Here is a 19,895-nt window from a genome sequence, read left to right as displayed (position 1 = left end):
ACATCCCACAGTACCCAGGGGTTCCTGGCTATTCTGGGCAGGGGGAAAGAGAATCATTCCTGGTCCTTTTCAAGGACCCCTCCTGGGGTCCCACCCACTGCAAACCACTAGGATTTATCTTTGGCAGGATCTCATCTTCAGCAACTTCATTTAAGAGGCACATTATCTGGGGTGGCGGGAGGAGGAAGTGTGGGCTGGTTGAAGGTCTTGGGTGCTGGCCGGGCTCTTGGGCCTTTCTGGGCCAGCGGGTGTTGGCGTTGTCCTCTTTTTGCTTTAGTCTGTCCTGATGGATGTCCTCCCTCAAGAGAAACTCATCTTCCTCCGCAAGTGTTTTTGGCAGGGGATTTTTATTTATTTTTTCAGCATTTCCTTATGAACTCAATCCCCAAAGAAGCCAATTTCTTGGCTGGATCCGGAGGATCTGGAAGTGGTTACGGGGGTGGGTGGGACTCGGTTCAAAGGTTTGATCATGGAAGCTGTAGGATCTGGGTGCTCGGGGCACCGGGAGCCGACGCAGGCTCTTCCGGAGGAGAATGCCTATCTCCCTTCCTTTCGCTCTTTGTGCGGGAGGTACTCTTTTTCGGGGGAGATGCGGGGTGGGGACATCTCTCATCCTTCCCCCAAGTCTAGGCAGGGCCTTGGGGTTTTGCAGGCCGACTTTCGCGGGCCATTCCAGCTGGGCCTCCTTCCAAGAGCGTGGGCCTCTTCCTCCCCCCACCCTTTGCTCCCTTCATCTCCCTTTCCAAGGAGCCAAGCATCTTCCTGGGGGTGGGTGGGGATGAAGTGTTTGCAAGGAGGATGCTGGGAGGAGGGAGTACCGGTACACTGTGGCCCCCTCCCTCTCCTGACCGTTAGACAAGAACCACTTGCTGCTCAAAGCTGTGGAAGCGTTCCTCGTGGTGCATTTCTGGCCACTGGGGCCTCCGGAGTGCCCACAGCCAGGGGAATTCCTGACTATTCATTTCTCCCTGGGTTTTTGCATTGCAGAGCAGATGTGTGTGTGTGTGTGTGTGTGTGTGTGTGTGCGTGCACGCCCGCAGAATGAGAACAGCACAGGGTGTGCCAGGAGCCATGTGAATTTGTGTGAATTGGGGTCTCCGCTGGGGCGGGTGCAGGTGTTGGCGGAGCCGATGGGCATGGGAACTGAGGCTGTTTTGGAGGGTCTCTGTCAGCGTGTGTGTACATGTGGGTAAACTGATGCTTTTTCACAAACACTGCCAACCAGTGTGTGGTTCTATGCAGCTGAGAATTTATCCTCGGGGGAGATAGAGACGCAACCCCGTCGTAGTAGGGCTTTCCTGAAGAGGTCTCCCTCCAAAAGTAGGGATGAGGAGAAAGGGAAGGGGGACACACTTGCTGAGCCACGTCTCAGGACCAGGTCCTGGCTAAGTGCTTTCCCTGTGACAGCTCCCTAATCTTCACCACAACTTGGTAAGGTGGGTGTCACGGCCATTTTCTGGATGAGGAAACTGAGGCTCTGAGAGGTGAGGTCAGGCCGACGGTCAGTGGTGGAGCTGGGCTTTGAATCCAGGCCCATCTGGTGCCCGAGTCCGCATTGCTTTACAGAACCATGAGGCTCGGTTGGTTTTTCTTGCTCAACCCTTTGCCAGAGGCCAGCTCACCACCTGAGCATCCCCTTCAAGTTGAGTGGAGGGCATGCCCTTGCTGGCGGGATCCCAGAGGGAGGGGAGGTGGGGAGCTGATGGTGAGAATGGGGGTGGGAAGAGGAGGGCATCAGAGAAAAGGGAGGTCCACGCAGCCACTCGCAGCCACACGGTGGGACTGGGGCAGGGGAAAGAGAGCGGGGACAGAGGGAAGAGAGCTACCTGCCAATCCCATGGAGTGGGGGGCGGTTCTAGTTCTGGGCTCTCTCCCAGCGGAGCCCTGCAGGTTACTGTGGGCTCCATTCCTTACTGGTTGTGTGACATGGGGCAGGTGGTTCTGTGCCTCAGTTTCCTTCTCTTTAAAATGGAGATATTGATGGCAGCGACCTTAAAAGGCAGTTGCGAAGATAAGATCAGAACGCCCAAGTAAACTATTGGCTGAGCGCTTTGCACACTGTGAAGAGTCCACATAAAGTTGTATCGCTGTGATTCTTGTGATCACCCTCACTGCCCTGGCTGGGGGGAAGGGGCGCTGGAGGGTCTTACTCACGTGATAACTCCTGGCCCTGAATCTTCCCTTTCTTCACGTCAGCGCCCTGAAAATAAGAGACAGGCACAGGCGAGGGTTACTCCTGGGGCAGCAGGAGGCCATGCCATCACACTTAGTCCAGGTGGGCCCTGCTGAGTTCTTTCTCTCGGAGGGAGTAGGCTGGAAGAGGAGGAAGCTGTCTGGCTGTCCTGGGGGACGCTGCCAGAACGGGCCGTGGGGTTTGGTATGGTACCTTGCGGGTCTGGGGAGAGAGGACAGATGCAAACATTGCTGAGGTGGTGGCAAGGGATGGACCCCTGATCTCTGGAGAGCCTGACAGGACCCTTCCAGAAGGGCTGCCCCACTCTCACCATCTGTGCCCCCAGGCTGGGCCCAGGCCGCACCTCTGGGGCCTGTGGGGTCTGGTGAGATCTAGGGCGGGGCTGACCATCCTCGCTGCTTGCCCATCCTCTCGGGTTCTCTTTGGGGCCTCCAGAATACTCGGCCAATGGCTGCCTGAGCAGCCAGAAGGGCAAGGAAGGGCCGGAGGAGGCCGGACTCCCTTATTCGGAGGCAGCTACTTCCCCCAGCCTCGACCGGACTCAGCCCAGCACCCTGGGCCGGTGGGACAGCTTCAGTTTCCCTCTTTCTCTTCCTCCCCCTTCCCTCCCTTCTCCCCTCTGCTCAGTGTCTGTGGGATCATGAGGTGATCCCGGGGCGTGGGCGGGGGGACACGGGTGCTAATTACTGTTTGTGCAGGACCCAGAGATGCTCAGATGAAAGGCACTGGAGCTGGGGCCCTGGTTTTGTGCCACAGCTCAGGGCGCCATGCCAGGGAGTCCTGCGGCCCCTCAGTGTGCGGTTTCATAGCCTTAATGATGGTGATTAGCATGGCTCTTCACTGATTCTGCCAACACCTAAGTGTGCCCTGGCCACCTTTACACGGAGCCCTTGTGGTGCAGCCCCTGTTCCTTCCCCTCGAGAGAGGTGTTAAGGGTGGAGATGGGGGGCGATGGGGATGGGGGAGCATGAGGTTTCTTCTCAGTTCTCTGTGGAGATTCTCAGAGTCACCTGGGTGACCCAAACCCTAGTGTGGTTGACTTTTTACCAAATGTAAGCCCCTCCCCTCATTCCAGAGCCTCTCCCCCACCATTCTCCCCTTTAGGCTGCAGCCTGCCCTCCGGCTGTTCTCACTTCGGGCCCTTTTTTTTTTTTTTTGCTCCGGACGCGCAGGCTCAGCGGCCGTGGCTCACGGGCCCAGCCGCTCCGCGGCACGTGGGATCCTCCCGGACCGGGGCACGAACCCACGTGCCCTGCATCGGCAGGCGGACTCTCAACCACTGCGCCACTAGGGAAGCCCCCTTCGGGCCTTTTTTTCCAGAACGTCCCTCTCCCCCAGGCTCCTCTGTGTCCATCTAGGTTACCTTTGGTCGGAGGAGGGGCAGGAGACTGCAGAAGGACGGACCCCCCCCCCACTTTGAGCCCCCCTCCCTCTGTTTCCTTCACGTCCTTTGACATCCCTGCCCCTTCCCTCCCCCTGCTCAGGAGCATCCAGGAGCCCGTCAGACGCAGCAGAGCATGGTCCCTCTGCCTGGCCTTCCCAGCACAGCCCCCTTCCCCTCAGTATCAGGCCGGGGTGTGGCCAGGGGGCACTGGGGTGCCAGGACGGGGCGGGGCGGGGGTGCGGAGGCCCCTCCCCTGGATACCCTTCTCTCCCAGGAGAGGCGGGGAGGGCCCTAGGCCTCGCAGCCACTCTCCCCAAATAGGTCTGTGAAGCCCAGCCCAGCCCGGCCGGGCCTCCTCTGCGCTCCCAGCCTCCCCCTCATTCCTTTCCAAGTCATCCCGGCCAGCGGTTTGTTTAAACAAAACAATAGCAACCTAAGCTGCCTGTTTCTTTTCAATTCCCCACAGGCTCGGGTCCCACCCAGAGTGATAAAGAGGCCTCTCTCCTGGTGTGAGCGCAGGGAGGGTTTGAGGGTGCGGATGGGCCCTGGGCCCCTGAGGTCAGAGCAGTGTGGAAAGTCTGATGGCAGCCTTGGTCAGGGTGGGGAGGCTCTCCGTCCCTCCCTTTCACTCTGGGGAGTCTTTTCTCCCCGACTGGGGCCAGCTTGGCAAAGACACACGCAAACCCTTGGACTCGTCAGTAGAGCTGGCGGCCCTGCCTGCCTGCCTTCCCCTGCCCGCTGCCCCTGAGCTCAGCTGAGGTAGCTGCCGCTGGGCCCCGAGCAGAGGGCACTGATGGCTTTGAGAGCCTTTAGGGTCTCTCCGGAACTTGTCCCATGGACAGGTGCTGGTCCTTGCTGGAAGGAAGAGCACGGAGGGAAGGCTCTGGGGAAGGCCCAGGCCGTAGAAGGGCTCCCTGAGTGTGGTCAGCATGGCTGGTACGTACCCGCGTTGGGCTGAATATTGGCGAAGCTCCCTCTGGGCCATAAATCTTCCCTCCTTGGTCTGTCCTTGGGGGCCTAAAATTTCTACCGCAGAATCAATACCTGGTGGGGGACTCAGGAAACTAAAGCCAAAGGGTGAGAAAGTTGAGTCCCCAAGGTCAGACGACTTGTCCAGAGACTTACGAGCAGTGAGTGGGAGAATCCCAGAATGTTCCAGGAGGAGGGGGCCCCAGGCCCTTCGACCTTGGACCTGCAGTGCTGACCTGTGCCTCTTCTAGGACATCATGACCATCCCATCCCTCCTCTAGGAGGCGTTCTGGGGAAGACCATTATTAACGTACACAGATATTACCCAGAGGTCTGGGGCTGCTGTGGAAGTGGCCTACCTTTCCCCTCACCCCATGTGAAAACGTGAGGTCTCCTAAAACATCTTCGTGGCTTGGTGTGTCACATGTAGCCTGAAGTCACCTTAGAAAACTGGAAGCCTCTGGGGACGGGAGAGATTCAGGGACATTTTGAAGGCAAGAGGGGGAAATCTATCGTTCAGAGCACTTCCCAGGGAGACTGGGCTGAGGGAAGTGCCCTGAGGGTGGCTATGAACCCAGCATTTGAGGACCAGACCCCATACCTGTCAAGTCTGAGCAGAGCAGAGCTTTAGCAGGAGAGCCTCAGGAGGGGAGGGGCTGCCTCACCTCCACCCCCTCCCCAGCCCCCAGGTACGCTGCTCCTCTTGGGCACCAGGCACAGACAAAACTTCCTTTCCCTTACTATAGCTAAGACAGGTGGACATTATCAAAAGGAACTTGTCTAAATGCTGATTTAAAAAAGGAAATAATGACCTAAATGACAAACGGTATAAAAATAGTTGGATTTCTAATCCTCAAGACCACTGAGAAGCCCAGGATGGGTTTTTCAGGAATCAGGACAGAAGCACTGGAGGTGTTTGGTCAGTGTGTTTTGGGAGGATGTCCTGGGCCCTTCTAAGACACAGGGACTCGGTGGCCTTGGGAAAGCATCTCCTTTCCTTATCAGCATCCTCTGGAAATGGGGAGCCCGATACCCATCACCCTTTTAGCGAGGAGAGGGAAGGAAGGGGCACAAAATTGCTCAATCAGACCCTTAAATGCTCAGGATATAAGACAGTCTCTCCTTTATCTTAGAAGTTGGTGCCCGATGTGTGCATACGTGTGTGCATCCGTGTATGTACACGTGCATGTGTGTGTCCAGGACTTCCTGGCATGGGAATTAGCACAAATTATTCTAATTGCGGAGAAGAATCTCAACTCTATGGACCCTTTGCAGGAACTTCCTGGTTTATAGAACACGAGATTTCTTTTCCAGCTCTCTCCCACCTCAAGAACCCATTGCTGGCTTCCCTGGTGGTGTAGTGGTTAAGAATCCGCCTGCCAATGCAGGGGACACGGGTTCGAGCCCTGGTCCAGGAAGATCCCACATGCCGCGGAGCAGCTAAGCCCGTGCACCACAGCTACTGAGCCTGAGCTCCAGAGCCCGCGAGCTGCAACTACTGAGTCCATGCGCTGCAACTACCAAAGCCCATGCGCCTAGGGCCTGTGTTCTGCAGCAAGAGAGGCCACGGCAGTGAGAAGCTCGCGCACCGCGAGGAAGAGTAGCCCCCGCTCACCGCAACTAGAGAAAGCCCGCACGCAGCAACGAAGACGAACACAGCCAAAAATAAAATAAATATATTAATATATATATATAAAAGAACCCATTGGGTCTTGTTAAGCTAGTTTGGAACTGGCACATGAGATGCTTAAGAAAAGCTGAGGTTCAACAGAGAATCACAGCAACTCCATTCTTGGACCAGGGCGGTGCAGACTGTCGCACCAGAGTTGTTCTGAGTGGCTTGTCTCAGAGCAAGTAAACAGCACAGTGCTGGAAGCTGGGAGCTGCCTCCCCGACCCCCCTTCCTACATTTGTAATGAGCTTTTAGGGTTTATTCTCCAGGGCACTGTCCAGCCAATAGATCTCACAGCAGCCCTTGCGTGGGATGGGCAGAGATCGGTCTCCCCATTTGACTGGAGAGAAACCCAGAGAAGCTTCAGCTTCTCAAGGTCAGGGACTATATCCTCTCCATCTTTGTAGCCCTTAGGATGCTTTGCACATAGTAGGGGTAGTAGATGTTACCCATGCCCTGGCCCATCCCCTGGCTCACCGGCTCCACTTTCAATTCTGCTTCTCCTGGTCCCAGGGCCAGCACTGGCATCCCGAGCTCACTTCACCCCCTGTGCATTAGGACAGGTGTGCTGGGGTGTTAATGTTCCCTGGCAACAGCTCTTAACCAATGGCTGATGGGAACTGGTGCGTAAGTGCTCCAGGTACCCCCAGTGAAACTTGTTTGCTCATGAACCTTCCTTGGGTGCCTTCCTTTTCCTGTCTTACCCACTGCTTTACTGGTGCTCTCGCGTGTCCCCTTTAAAATAAACTACTTGTACTGATATCCTTGTCTCAGGCTCTGCTTCTGGGGGACCCCAAGCTAAGACAGTAAGGATCCAATAAACATCTGTGGGATGAATGGAGAGATGAGTAAAGGCTTTGCCCAAGGTGTCCTAGGCAGCTGACTCTTGGTCCTGGCCTCTTCTGACGAGACCTCACTGCTGCTGTCTGGACCTGGATCCTTCTGCCCTCCCGGGCCAGACCCTAGAGTTCCCTGACAGAATTGGTCCCTGATATATTAAGCCCTTGGAAAACCACAAACAGATGAGCCAACTAGATGAAAGTCACCTCGATCTTTCGTTTCTTGTCCCCTTGGGGACAGCCAGAGAGCTACATTCCCTGAGAATGAAGGGTCCAGAGATGTCCCTCCCCCAGGCTGGGGAACCCCTTAGGTAAGATTTGGATTGTGAGGTCTGGAGGATGGGGAAGGGGCCTGGCTCAGCACTGGGCCTGGCTGGGAGGCTGGCCCAGTTTCTTCACTTCCCTTCAGTTACCTCCAGGCAACTGCCCGCCCACCTGGGCTTACGTGAAGGCCCCAGGTACTCGGGCTTGCTGACCCCTCAAGCAGAGGGTCAGCAGCACATTTCCGTGTTAGGGAGACGATTTAATCTCTTCATCCACCTCTTTCCATCTGGGCGGGAGGATGTAATCACTTCTCCTGCCTGGCTTCAAACCTCAGCCAGAGTGGGAAGTTGTACTTTTTGATCTCTGGGTGGGTGGGGTGGGGGGCATCGGGAGAGTCCTGAACTGGAAATGTGAGACGCAGAAGGGTGTAATGGAGACGAGGAAGAGCAGAGGGAGAAATGAGCAAAACAGCGAGCAAAACTTGGGGGAAAATGGGGAAAATAGGACAGAGTTCCAGGCTCTCTGACACTGGCACCAAACGAGAGAGCTCCCTGCTGTTTTACACAGCTGCCTGCAAGCTGCCAAGTGGCAAAGGATCTAGGAAAAGGCACAAGATTGGAAAGTGCTACCCAGCAATCTGTGGATTCTGCAATTCACAAGGGGTAAGTAAGTGGAAGGCACTGACAGCTCCTGGGCTCTGAGATCTCCAGGGGCTGCGGCTGCCGGGCCTAACACCCACCTGGAGAGGACCCAGCCCCGGAGACTGTGCCTGCCCCAAGGGAAAGGCTGCGATCAATTAAAACTATGGCTTGCTTTTTTGCCCTGGGGCTGGGAAAACGGGGGCCAGCCACCAAGGCGTGTGGAGTGGAATCCGTGGGAAGTGGTGAGAAGGAGGCACAGACATGAGCCCTTCTGGGAGCCAAGTGCTTCCAGACTCCAGGGTGTAGGATGGCCAATTACTTTGTGCACTGGTTTCCCTCAAGAAGTGTCAACATCAAAGACCTGATAGTCTCCTCCTGGCACCTTCATGGGTGGTGGACTGCATGGCGTTTTCTAAAGATGGACTGCACCATCTTTAGAAGACACCAATGGATGGCCAGGAGATTCTGGTATTTGGCACCAACTGGCAACAGGACCCTTGGGTTTTGATTCCTAGTTTGGCTTCAGATCTGGAGTCAGTTACTTCCCTGGGTCTCCAGATGCCAAAATGAGTTGGGGTGAGGCGGGGTGTTGCTGGTCTGCTTCTTGGCGTAAGTAGTTACCCAGATGGGAGGAGCTTCACCACTCTCCACAACAGTGGGTGAAGAGGCAAGATTTCCCAAGGCCAGGGTCAAGGTTGCTTGTGGTCTAACAAGTACAGGTTGTCTAAGCCCTTTGTTCCAGGCCATATGGAGATATGAGTGGTTCCCAAATAAGCCACCGTGTCTTGCACCTGTGTGTATGTGACAGTATCTAGCATAGGGTTAGCCCTGAGGCATGATGGCTGGGGAGATGGGTAGATAAATGAATCACTTAATGAGAACCCCTGTGAAATTGAAAATAAGAAATATGAATTAAGACACATTTTATGGTATTGAGGAACTCATGGTATAGTGGGGCAGATACATCAATAAAGAAATAACTGTATTATAGGTCTAAATAATTGCAGTCTATAGGAAATGTTGAAGGAGCAGAGAGGAAGGAAATTGTAATTGCTTGGGGGTAGTAATCAGGGAAAGCTACTGAAAGGGGGCTGTACTCGATCCGGGCTTTGAAGGGTATGTAAGAGTTTTCCGGTGGACAGGATAGGGAGGGGAAGGGCAGTTTACGTTGAGGAAACTGCATAAGCAATCTATAAATATGTCAACAAGGTGTGACAAGAACAGGTGGCTCTGGAAGAAGCTCAAGTTGAGGCTGGAAATGTAGGCTGGGGTTAGGCTTGAATGGCAGGCAGTGCTTCTGATTTCTGAGAATTGCAGCCATCAGCAAACCAAACTTTGGGCCCACAGACCCCAGGCAAGACTCTTTCTGTCTTCCAAATGCTCAGCAACTGTATCCCAGGAGCATCATCAAAGGGGGTTGGTCAGCTGCCTCTCCGGTCAAGCACAAATCTGGGTGGGGTCAGCTTTGGGACACTGCCCATATGTGGCAGGTCAGGGCTGGATGGAGCTGAACCCTGCGACCATGACCTCACTCAGAACAGGTGCGCCTGGGACCCCTGAACCCCAACCCATCTCTTTTACAAACCGTAACTTTTTCAGTTTTAGATCATTAAAGGATAGCATGTTCATTGTAGAAAAAATTTAAAACACAGAAGAAAATAACTGGAAAGAAAAAGAATCCCCTGGATCGTTCTGCATAGAGATAGCTGCCCTGGGAACACCAGGGCTCCCTTCTTTGCATCTGGGTCCCAAAGCTTCTCATCACGCAAGTGTCAGCTTTGAGTCCCTGGTCCCTTCTGGGGCCTGCGTTGGCTGGACTCCCATCTGCTTGGGGAAACGTGCCTTAGTTACTCCCAGTATCTGAAGCTCAGAGACTGGGTTGGACCTCAGGAGATGGTGGACCCCACCCCTCTTTGACCCTGGCCTGTCACAGGTCACCCATTCTCAGGACGTATCATCTAGGTAGGGTTAGGAAGAGGGTGGAAAGGAGAAAAGGAATAAAGAACACAACGTATGGTCTTATTAAACTTGTCCCACTTAGAAATAGCCAAGAAATATTAAGATAGATTGAGAGCAAATATCATGAGGTGATAGCTAAATATAACTATTATGTATCAGTGTCAGCTCAGGCTAAAGACTGCCATGTCCAGACACACGGAACGAACGCTGAAGCTTTCAGGACCAACAACAGGTTGCCGGAATGGCTCATTTACCTGGAATCATGTAGGGAATTGGATATTTTCATAAGAACATTTCCCTGATCTCTTGGATCTTATATTTTTAGCTCCCCAACTCCTTTCATCTTAACTATTTTGGATAGCGATCTTATTAAAACACTAGTTCTCATGTTCTTCAACACACACACACACACACACACACACACAGATAATACCTTATGTAATTTTAAACACCATTGTGGTTGTCACAGTGAGTAGCCAGTTTTGCACCCTGCGACAGCACAGGACTGCAATGCTCAAAAACAAATACATTCACCCTTCCGCCTGCTCAAACCTCCTCAGGGTTCAATAATTTAATACTGACGCAGTGGTCAGTACATAAAGAAAGGGGAACCACCTCTTGTGGGGCGCCTACAACGTGGCAAGCATTCTGCCAGCACCTTTTTTTTTTTTCTTTTGCAGTACGCGGGCCTCTCACTGTTGTGGCCTCTCCCGTTGCGGAGCACAGGCTCCGGACGCGCAGGCTCAGCGGCTACGGCTCATGGGCCCAGCCGCTCCGCGGCATGTGGGATCTTCCCGGACCGGAGAACGAACCAGTGTCCCCTGCATCGGCAAGCGGAGTCTCAACCACTGCGCCACCAGGGAAGCCCTCCGCCAGCATCTTTACGCAAGTTAGATCACTCCGCTCCCCGCCTCGCAGCCCATTTCCCACTAAGGTGCGGTGACCCTCAGGACACCCACCCCTGCCGCCAGCACCACCAGTGGGAGGATGAAGACCCTCGGTCCTGCTGAGGGAGCTGAGCTTCGTGGTCTGGCTTCTGGCGCTGCAAGAACCAGGGAAATGTTGCCATCTGGTTAAAAGCAGTCCCACTGGATCCGTGACTGAGCTGTTAACACAGCCGTTCCAAAGGGCAACCTGGGCTTCAGTCCAATGTCATTACCAATTAGCTGCACGACTTTGAGAAAGACACTATTTCCCAGCGTCTCAGTTTCCATACCTGTAAAGTGGCTGTGATAATGATACCTGCCCTGGTTTCCTCACAGACTCATGAAGATGAAATTAGGAAATGGGATAGTCTGAAGTCCCACGGTGCCATCTGTGGGTAAGGGTCATGATGGTTCCCTTCCCTGGGCTCAGCGAGGAAGGAGAGGCGTGAGGCCACTGCTGCCCAGGCTAGTGGGGGGACACTGCCCCCAGCCTCCGTCAGTCCGCCCTCAGAACCCATCCCGCGAGCTGTGACGGGCCCAGGAAGCCTCCTGGCAGGGTCAACCTCATGAGGCTAATGGCTGTGCCGTGGGCTCGGCAGTTACTCAGCTGTAAACGTGGGGCCCGTCCTGCTGGGCCTGCACTCAGCCAGGGTGCGCAGAGCGCGTGGCACATAATGTTTATTAATATGCCTTGATGAGGGGCATTAGTATCTCCTAATGACACCGTCTGAGCCTGGCCTCCTTCCTTCTCTTGCTCCTTTCTCTCCCCCATCCCGTGGAGACACACACCCACTCGCAGACAGAGACGAGGGCCCCCGGAGGAGGGACAGGAGGCAGAGCTGTCCCAGGAGGCAGGGGCTGGGATGGGGGTCGAGCCACAGGGATCCAGGATGAGGGAGGAAGTAGGATGCTGCTGGCTCGGCTGTCAGGTGGGAAACTGGCCAGAAAGTGCTTGCTGATGGGAGCAAAGGAAGCAAAGCAGTGGCAAGACTTTTCCAAAACTGGTGGGAAGGAGCGGAGCAGCGTGGGGTGGGGTGAGACAGGAGAAGCTGGAGCTGGGGCGGGGCTGAGCCCTGGTGGGAGCAGGAGGGAGAGAGACTAGAGGTCTTCGGTTCCCTCTAGGGCAGGGCGGGGCTGAGAAGGGGGGCGGGGGGGAGGGGTGAGAGCCAGGGGAGGGGAAACAGCGAGTCACGCTCACTCAGGCTCACACGTGCTCACAGCCACATACATCCACACACTCCCAGCACCCCCATGTATGCACACACGCTCATACACACACGTGCACTCACGTGCACACTTACAGATACATGATCGCACACCCCTCAGCTCACACATGCCCTCACATGCTCACATAGATACATGTCCACAGTCACGCACACGTTCACGCACAGCCTCCACCCGCTCAGACACGCTCACACGTCCACACAGTCACACACACGCGCTCACTACACACACAACACGCTTAATCAATGCACACTCACATACACCTCTCCACCTACACACGTATGCACACATGCCCACACACACTCACACGCTTTCACACATACACACTCACACATGTTCACATATACACGGTCACACACACAGGGCCCTCCACCTCGCACACTTATGCAACACACATATACACACAACACACTTACAGGCACACTCACACACGTGTTCACATGTACACACACAGTCACACACACGCTCACACTCTCACGCATATACGCTTAACATGCGTCCACATACACTCATGTATGCACGCTTGCACAGGCACTCATACACACACGTGCTCACACACACTCCCTCTCGCAGGCAGCCTTTCATTGGTGGGTATGTCAGGGGCGGAGCATGAAGGGAGCTGCCGGCTGCAGGGCACTGGGGAAGGGGGCCAGGGCAAGGCTAAAGCGTGGACCGTGGGATTAGGAGAAGTGGGTGTGGGAATCTCCAGGCAGAAGACCAGGACAAAGAGGTGGCTGAGTAGGACTGAGGGCTGCGAGTAAGAATTGAGCTGTTCTCTGTCCACCCTCCGGAGTGTGAGCGCCAAAGGGCTGGGGATGCAGGAAGGAAGGGGAGCCCTGGCAGGAGAGGAGGTCGGCTAGGAGTGGAGGCGTCCCTGTCCCTGCCCTCCTGCCCTCCTGCCTCTGCTGTGGTAGGACGCTGCAGGCTGACCTGCCCTCTCTCCCTAGAGCAGCAAAACAATTAGGAAACACTGCCCACGAATCCCCAAAACAAACAGGGCTTGAGAGACTGCAGCCCAGCCAGAGGGGAGGGAGCTGCAGGGCTACCTCCTCAGGCCCACTCTTATCGCCTTGCATCTCTCATCTCCAGCATCTAGTCTTTCTGGCTGGGTGGCTGCAACCCCAGAAGAGGCCAGGAGGAGCTGGGGAGGACCAATGAACTGGGAGGAGGTGATCAGCCGAGATCTCTGCTCCCCAACTCCAGCTGGACAGAGGAGGCCCAGCAGCCCCCTAGCCCCTCCCTGGCCTGGGGAGTAGTACCCCAGGGTTTGTGAGTGGTCAGGGAGTGCTGGCATCTGGAACGATCCCAGGGTGCTTGTGAGAGCTACATGGGGGCTCCCCCAGGTTCGCAGTGTAGGGACCACCTTCACCGACAGCCAAGGAGGCTTCTCAGGGTGCCTGGCTCAGCAGAGTCTCCTCTGGATCCTGGCCCGCCTGGTCCTTCCATCTCCTCTCTTTTTGCCTAAGACTCCATCCACCCCTCCCATACCATCCTGCCCTCTATCGCCCACCAGGAAATGGCCAACTGTCTCTGGGCTACTCTGTCCTCCCCGTGTACCGTCTATGAGATGCTGGCTGTCCTAGAGAATCCAGGCCCCAGAGGCTGGCAGGTCCTCTGTCAGGCTCCTGGGCTCTGTTCTCTGCTTTGTCTCCCCCTTTGTCCTATTTTTTGTTCCATACTTGGCTCCAAGGCATAATCTGTACTTTGGGGCCTCTCCCTGCTTCCCCACCAAAAGGGCCCAGGCCTGGGGCTGCCTTGTGAAATGGAATGAAGGAAGGGAGGGAAGAAGGGAGGAAAGAAGGAAGGAAGGAGCGAGGGACTTTCTGGAAGGAAGCTTGGGCATCAGGACTTCTGAACAAGAGAAGATGCTGGGAAGATTTGGAGGCTCCGTGAAACCCCGTGCTCCTTAGAAAGGGTGATAAGCAGAAACTGTCTTAAGTCTCATTCAAATCACATCTTGCTCTTTACGGAGGGACTGACAGTGAACTTGGCCCCAGTCCTCTAGCCCCTTGCTACTCAAAGCCGGCAGCAGCACCACGTGAGAACTTGTTAGAAATGCAGATCTTGGGTTCCACCTCTGACATACCGTGAATCAGAATCTTTCTTTTAACAAGAACTTGCAGTGACTCGCACGCACCATAAAGTCTGAGAAGCGCTGCGGCAGCGTCCTGCTCTCAGCGCCCTGGGGTCTCTGGACCGGGCGGGGGACTCTTCATCAGAACTGCGGTGGCAGCACTGGTGGGAGCCACCTGAGCTCTTGTCCCTGAAACTATCCCATTTCAGGTCTCTCCCAGGCTCAGGAGCCCCCGTGGGATCACCCTTCCCTGGGCAGCACCTGGCTGACCTTTAGGTGCTGAGACGGCCCCAGCTCTCAAGTCAGATTGTTCAGACTGGTTGGGCTCCTGGGCGATCGCAGGAGGTGGGGAGGGGTTGGGGCCCCGGCCGGGACCGGGAGACATGAGGCCTGGCGTGCACCCTTCTTCCCTGCACCCCTGCTTGGAGCCACGAAAAGCAGGCCCAGTCCGTGAGCCTTGGTGGCGTCACTCACTTTTCTGAGCCTTTGAGTCTCTGGCCTTAGGCAAGGCAGCCCCTCCTGCTGGAGGGGGACCCACGTAGCCACATCTGGGTGCACTGTTTGCTGGGTGCTCCACGGGGTGTTGGATACACACCCACTGGTGCTTCCTTCCCCCCATGATGCTCCCCACTCCCGACTCTATTTGAGGAGGGGGAATGTTTATTCCCCAGGTGTTTATTTATCTATTATTATTATTTTTGGGCCGCTCCGTACGGCTTGTGGGATCTTAGTTCCCCAGCCAGGGCTTGAACCCCCCTGGACCCTTGGCAGTGCACGGAGGGAGAGCACGGAGTCCTAAGCACAGGAGCACCAGGGTAGTCCCCCCCCAGGTGTTTAGAAATCTCTGGGGAAGGAGGAGGTAAGAGAGCCTTGCTCTTTCTTGCAGTCTGAGGACCAGAGGAGGGTGTGTGAGAGGCGCAGGTGGCAGGTCGGGGTCTGCTCTGGGGGGAGGGGGGGGTCTGGTCCCAGCAGGAGGGCTGCAGTCACGTGCCTCCCTCAGCTTTCCTTCTTCACAGATGCCCGTGCAAACTTGCCATCCCCGACCAGCTGCCAGGCTGCCCTCGTCTTCCTTGGCCACGCCATGGGTGGTGCGGTGGGCCTGCCTGCCTGTGTCAAGGCCAAGGGAGCAGTGAACATGGCCCACTGGGGCCGAGCAGTTGTCAGCTGGGACCAGGGCTTGCTCTCATCCTGTTGTGTCACCTTTTACAGTGCCCGGCAGGCAGATGCCAATCTGGGGAGCTTGGCAATCACAGTGAGAAAACAACAGAGAGTAAGGTCAGTAAACTCCACTCCACCCTGACCTCACATCTGGTCCCATCCGTCTCTGGAATGCTTGGAAACTGACATAATCCCAGGGAGAGGAAGGGGGATCTACGGTCCTCTCTGGCAAGGCCAATGGGGAGGTTTGTGCGGAGGACCCTGGCTGCCTCTGGAAGCGGCACCCACCCTCCTCCCCGGCAGGTGGAGAGCTGGGCTCGGGGCAGCTGTGGTGCTTGGCTGCCGGCCCGATTGCAGTCATCATCGATCTCAAAGTGTGTTGAAATGGGTCTTTGCACAGCCTTGAGGAGGGCCCGGCAATGCCAGGTGACAGTGCCCAGGGCTATGAGGAGATGGGAGGAAAGGGGACGAGGTGACAGCAGAGAAAAAACCCAAAGAGGGGTTAAGGGGTTTTCACAGCTGCTGACTCCGGAGCCTTCTGGGGCTGGGGCTCAGCCTGCCTCCTTCCAGCCCTAACCCATGTGGCTGGACCTCAGAGGCCTTCCACCCTGGGAGTCTGGGGTTCTGGGATGCCAGGCCAATCCCTAGGCTATGCCACAAGGAGCCGAGACAAACTTCTCCCTGGAACTTTTCGCTGTGAGCAGTTAATCGCCCTGGCATCCGAGGTTGCAGTGCATGAGCGAGGGGCCTTCAGTGAAAGCAAACGGCCGCTGACTAATCTGACAGCTCCAGCCCCGCTCCTCTCTGTGGGGTCTGGCCACGCTCCATTCAGCCTCGATGGCCTGCCCCAGCGGGGTGGCCTCCAACCTATTACCACGGGCGCTTCCGGCCCTGATGGGGAAGAGGGTGAGCCCCCGCGCCCCCTCTGCCCTACTGAACCAGCCGTCCTGTCCTGTGTGAGGGGCTGGCCCTGGAGGAGCAGGCTTGGCTGGGTGCCGTCCCTGGGTGACCCCCTCAGGAAGGGGGCAGACAGCTGCTCAGTGGGATTTGTGTGAAGGGATAATAATTAGGAGGTAAGTGGGAGTGCGGTCTAGACAACGGGGATGGTTTTTCAGTTACTTGCAGATTGTGGCTTTGAGAAAGTGGTCAGGCTGTCAGATCATTCGTGCTGTGGGAGAAGGCAGAGGAGAATCGGGGCTAGGGGAAAGTCCCTCTTTCTACCCCAATTCACCCGCCCTGGCTCCTGGCTAATGCCAACGTAGCCCACACTGACTGAGTTCCTGCTAGGTGCCAAGTGCTGTGCCCGTGAGAGGGTGGCTTACAGGCTGGCGGGGACACGAGAGTAAAGAGGTAAATTACAGGTGAGATGAGCGCTAAGAAGAGGATTTACAGAGGGCCTAGTCTGGCGCGGGGAGGGCTTCCTGGAAGAAGCATGGATCGGCTCTCCACCTGACGGTGGTGCTTGGCGGGGAAGGGGAGGCCCATATTTCTGGACCCCAGCTGCCAGGCCAGGGCCCTTCCAGGGCAGTCCTCATCCCCAAGAAGCCCCAGGCCCTTATCACCTACTCCTTGAGATGCTTGACCCTCCCCTTGGGCTGCTTGGCGGCTGGGGGTAGGGAGGATTGAGGATGAAGGAAAGGGAGTGAGAGTCAGGCAGGGCGTGGAGGCAACTGACCTTGTCCTGGGCAGGACCCCCTGCTGGGAAGCAGAAGCAGAGCTCCCTTTGCGGGAGAAACCCCCTCAGGATCTACAGCAATAAAAAAGGCCCCCCCCACACCCAGCTCTCTTTCGCTGCAGCCTCTAATGACGGAGGTTGGGGTATAATGAATATCTGTGTGCTCATAAAACAGACTAATGACTGCCTTCATTTAATGGACCCCTTTTATCCTTACTGGTTCCCAAACCAGAAGGGACCGTCCTGGGGGCTGAGGTCTGGAGCCTCGTGGTAGCCACAGCCCCCAGCTGTTTGGGTTGGGGGCCCACTGGTTACTGAGGCCCCTCGGAGGCTGCCTTTCCTCCTCCATCCCTTATCAGGTTGAAACCGCCCCCGAGGAGTCTAGGGAGATGCCTGACAGTGACCAGCCTTAGGAAGTGGGCAGGGGATGGGGAGGGAGGAAGCATATACACCCTGATTCTTACGGACAGTGTCGACACTCGTAACACGTGGCTGCAGAGAAAGGGCACCTAGCAGCGGCTGACTGTACCACGCCCCCTTCCTCTGCCCCACACCTATACCAATAGGAGCTCACAAATCATCCCAGTGTCAACTCCCTCACTTGAGAAGAGCTAGACCCCCGGAGGGAGGGGCTTGCCTGATGATTCACCAGCAACACCTGTGTTTTGCTTGGGAGGTCTCCCTGCTTGGGACTAGCCAAGCCTGACCCTGTTTGGCTTCCTGGAGCTTGGTGAGATCACAGCCCTGGGTGTTGTGGCTGCCGGCTAGTGTGACCTGCCATGCAGGGAATATTTTTAAAGAGATACTTACTTGCCCCTGTGTTCCCAGGATTAACTCGTTGAGAGACTCAAGTTGTTCTTTGAGTCCCGTCCCGACCCCATTTGATTGTAGAAAGCTGTCAGGGGAACATGAGTTCACTTGGGATAAAATGGGTAGTGGAAGTAAACAATCCAATACACTTGTCATGGAGAAGCCCCTGGTGGTGGCCAGGGGACCTTGGGTGGCTGGTAGCATCTGAGGCAGGTGGGATGGGCAGAATCAGAGTCCCCACACCCTGGAGGATGGAGGGACAGGCCAATTTTCTTTCCCTAGAGTTCCGGAACTGCCTAACTGTGGTCTTTCGGTCAGAGACTAGAGAGGAGCCACAGGCCATCATGACAAGGTCTGCTAGTGGCAAGAAACTCTGAGTCAGCCTGCAGCCTCAGTGTTCCCATCTGGGCGCTGGCCCAGCCCTGCCTCCAGGCCATCTGCAGATAATTGGGGTCAGAGGAGGGCAGAGGATCCCAGGAATGTAGGTTCCTGGGCCCCTGACCAACCTCCCATTTTCGGTGCCCTCCCCTTGGAGACAGTCGCCCCCTGACAATGCAGGGCAGAAAAAGCAACCCCCACCCCATACCTGGCCTCTCAGCAGGAGGCACCGTGGTAGGAAAGGCACCTTTAGAAAGGCTCAGAGAGTAAACAAGTGAGGTGAGTCACTTGGAGGTGGTTATTAGGCAGTAACAACCACCGTCCAATACGTGTGTCGGCCGCTCTCCTCTCTTGAGGCCTACCAGGTACTTTCATGCTATGGTATCATTTAACCCTCCTCCCCAAGGAGGCAGAAAGGACAAGGCTTATCATCCCCAATTTGCAGTTGGTGAACACAAGCTCCCAAGAGGTTAAGTGACTTGCCCGAGGTTATAGTCCCGATTGGCTGCAGATCTGGGAATGGAATCCAGGTGTCCTGGTCCATGATCTAAGCCTCCTGACTCATAGTCCAAGGTTACTTTGCCTGTACCTCATAACAAAGGGGGCTGTGTTCAGGAAATAAGTTCTAGAGCAAAGAGATGATTTCTTTCCCCTTTGCCAGAATTTCTTGGGTGACCCTGAATATGCTCAGATTGGGCTGAAGGGCCAGTCTAGATCTTCCTAAATCTCTCCCGGGTCACGCCCAGGCCTGGGGGCAGGAAACTTTTTGGACAGGAGCGGGTCACTTTTGCCGGTGTCCTCCTGACTTAGGGGACCCTGAGCGCCACTGTAAGGCCACTGAGAGGGGCGTGGGCTGTGATGAGTCAACAGTTCACTAGCTTTAGTTTCTGCAGAGGCATTGGCAACCTGATGTGGAGGTGGGATCTGGAGGAATGAGGGGTGGCCAGGTGAACTGGGGAGGGCCTGGAGCCCTGTGGCTGGAGGATTTACCAGTGCGATGCTGAGTGCTCTCCTCAGGCCCTTAGCTTGACTAATAAGAGTTGAGTTTCCCTGTGAGCTTGGCTCTGTAGTTTCTGTCTCAATGCCTCCTCTGCTTCTCCTTATCTTTCCAGTCTAGTTTCCACTATGAAGCCTTCCACAAGTGCTCTCTCCTAGTGTTTCCCCTCTGTAGTACAGAACCATCCCCCACCCCCGCCCCAGGCTGGACCCCCAGCTGTTTGCTCTTCTGGATCTCCTCTGCCCCTGAGTTCTTCCGAGGCCTCTTTTTTTGCCCCCCCCCCCCGCTGCTCTGTCTCCTGCTCCTGTGGCAGAGGTACATACCCGGGCCTGGAGGGGAGGGACTGACACACACCCAGCGCAGGCCTGGTCCAGGCATTCGACATTCATCAGTGCACTTGATCATCCCAATGACCCTTCAAGGAAGGAAATGGAGGCTGGGGGAGAGCAGCCACTTGTTCAGGTCATTAGGTGGCAGAAGTGGGATTAAACCCAGATATTGCTGATTTCAGACGTGATTCTTTTCACCCAGTTCAATGCTGCCTCTCAAATGCTTGCTTAGAAGAATGTGGGAGAAAGTGACAAAATGGATTATATGTCTATGGGACTGAGTCAAGGTGCTGTCCCCTGGCTTGAAAAATGAACCCAACCTGTGGCAGAAGAAGCATTTATATTTCATTAGATTCAGTTCGCTTGTTTGCTTCCTTCTCTTTTCTCAGGAAACATTTTTGC

General features: G+C 55.6%; 1 protein-coding gene across 2 annotated transcripts in view; it reads right to left on the bottom strand.

The window, feature by feature from the left end:
- PEBP4 (phosphatidylethanolamine binding protein 4) overlaps positions 1 to 19,895 on the bottom strand; it is a 257,365-nt gene that overhangs the window by 12,246 nt on the left and 225,224 nt on the right. For both annotated transcript variants that reach the window (XM_029202411.1, XM_029202410.1), the window contains exon 5: positions 2,155 to 2,200. In XM_029202411.1, coding sequence (XP_029058244.1) covers positions 2,155 to 2,200 — 46 coding nt within the window. The remainder of the gene's footprint in view (positions 1 to 2,154; positions 2,201 to 19,895) is intronic.

Source organism: Monodon monoceros, unplaced genomic scaffold (genome assembly GCF_005190385.1).
Source record: "Monodon monoceros isolate NGI ecotype Baffin Bay Population unplaced genomic scaffold, NGI_Narwhal_1 Super_Scaffold_5, whole genome shotgun sequence".
Taxonomy (NCBI): domain Eukaryota; kingdom Metazoa; phylum Chordata; class Mammalia; order Artiodactyla; family Monodontidae; genus Monodon; species Monodon monoceros.
Note: the sequence above shows the minus strand (reverse complement) of the source record. Positions and strands in the feature narration are given on the sequence as shown.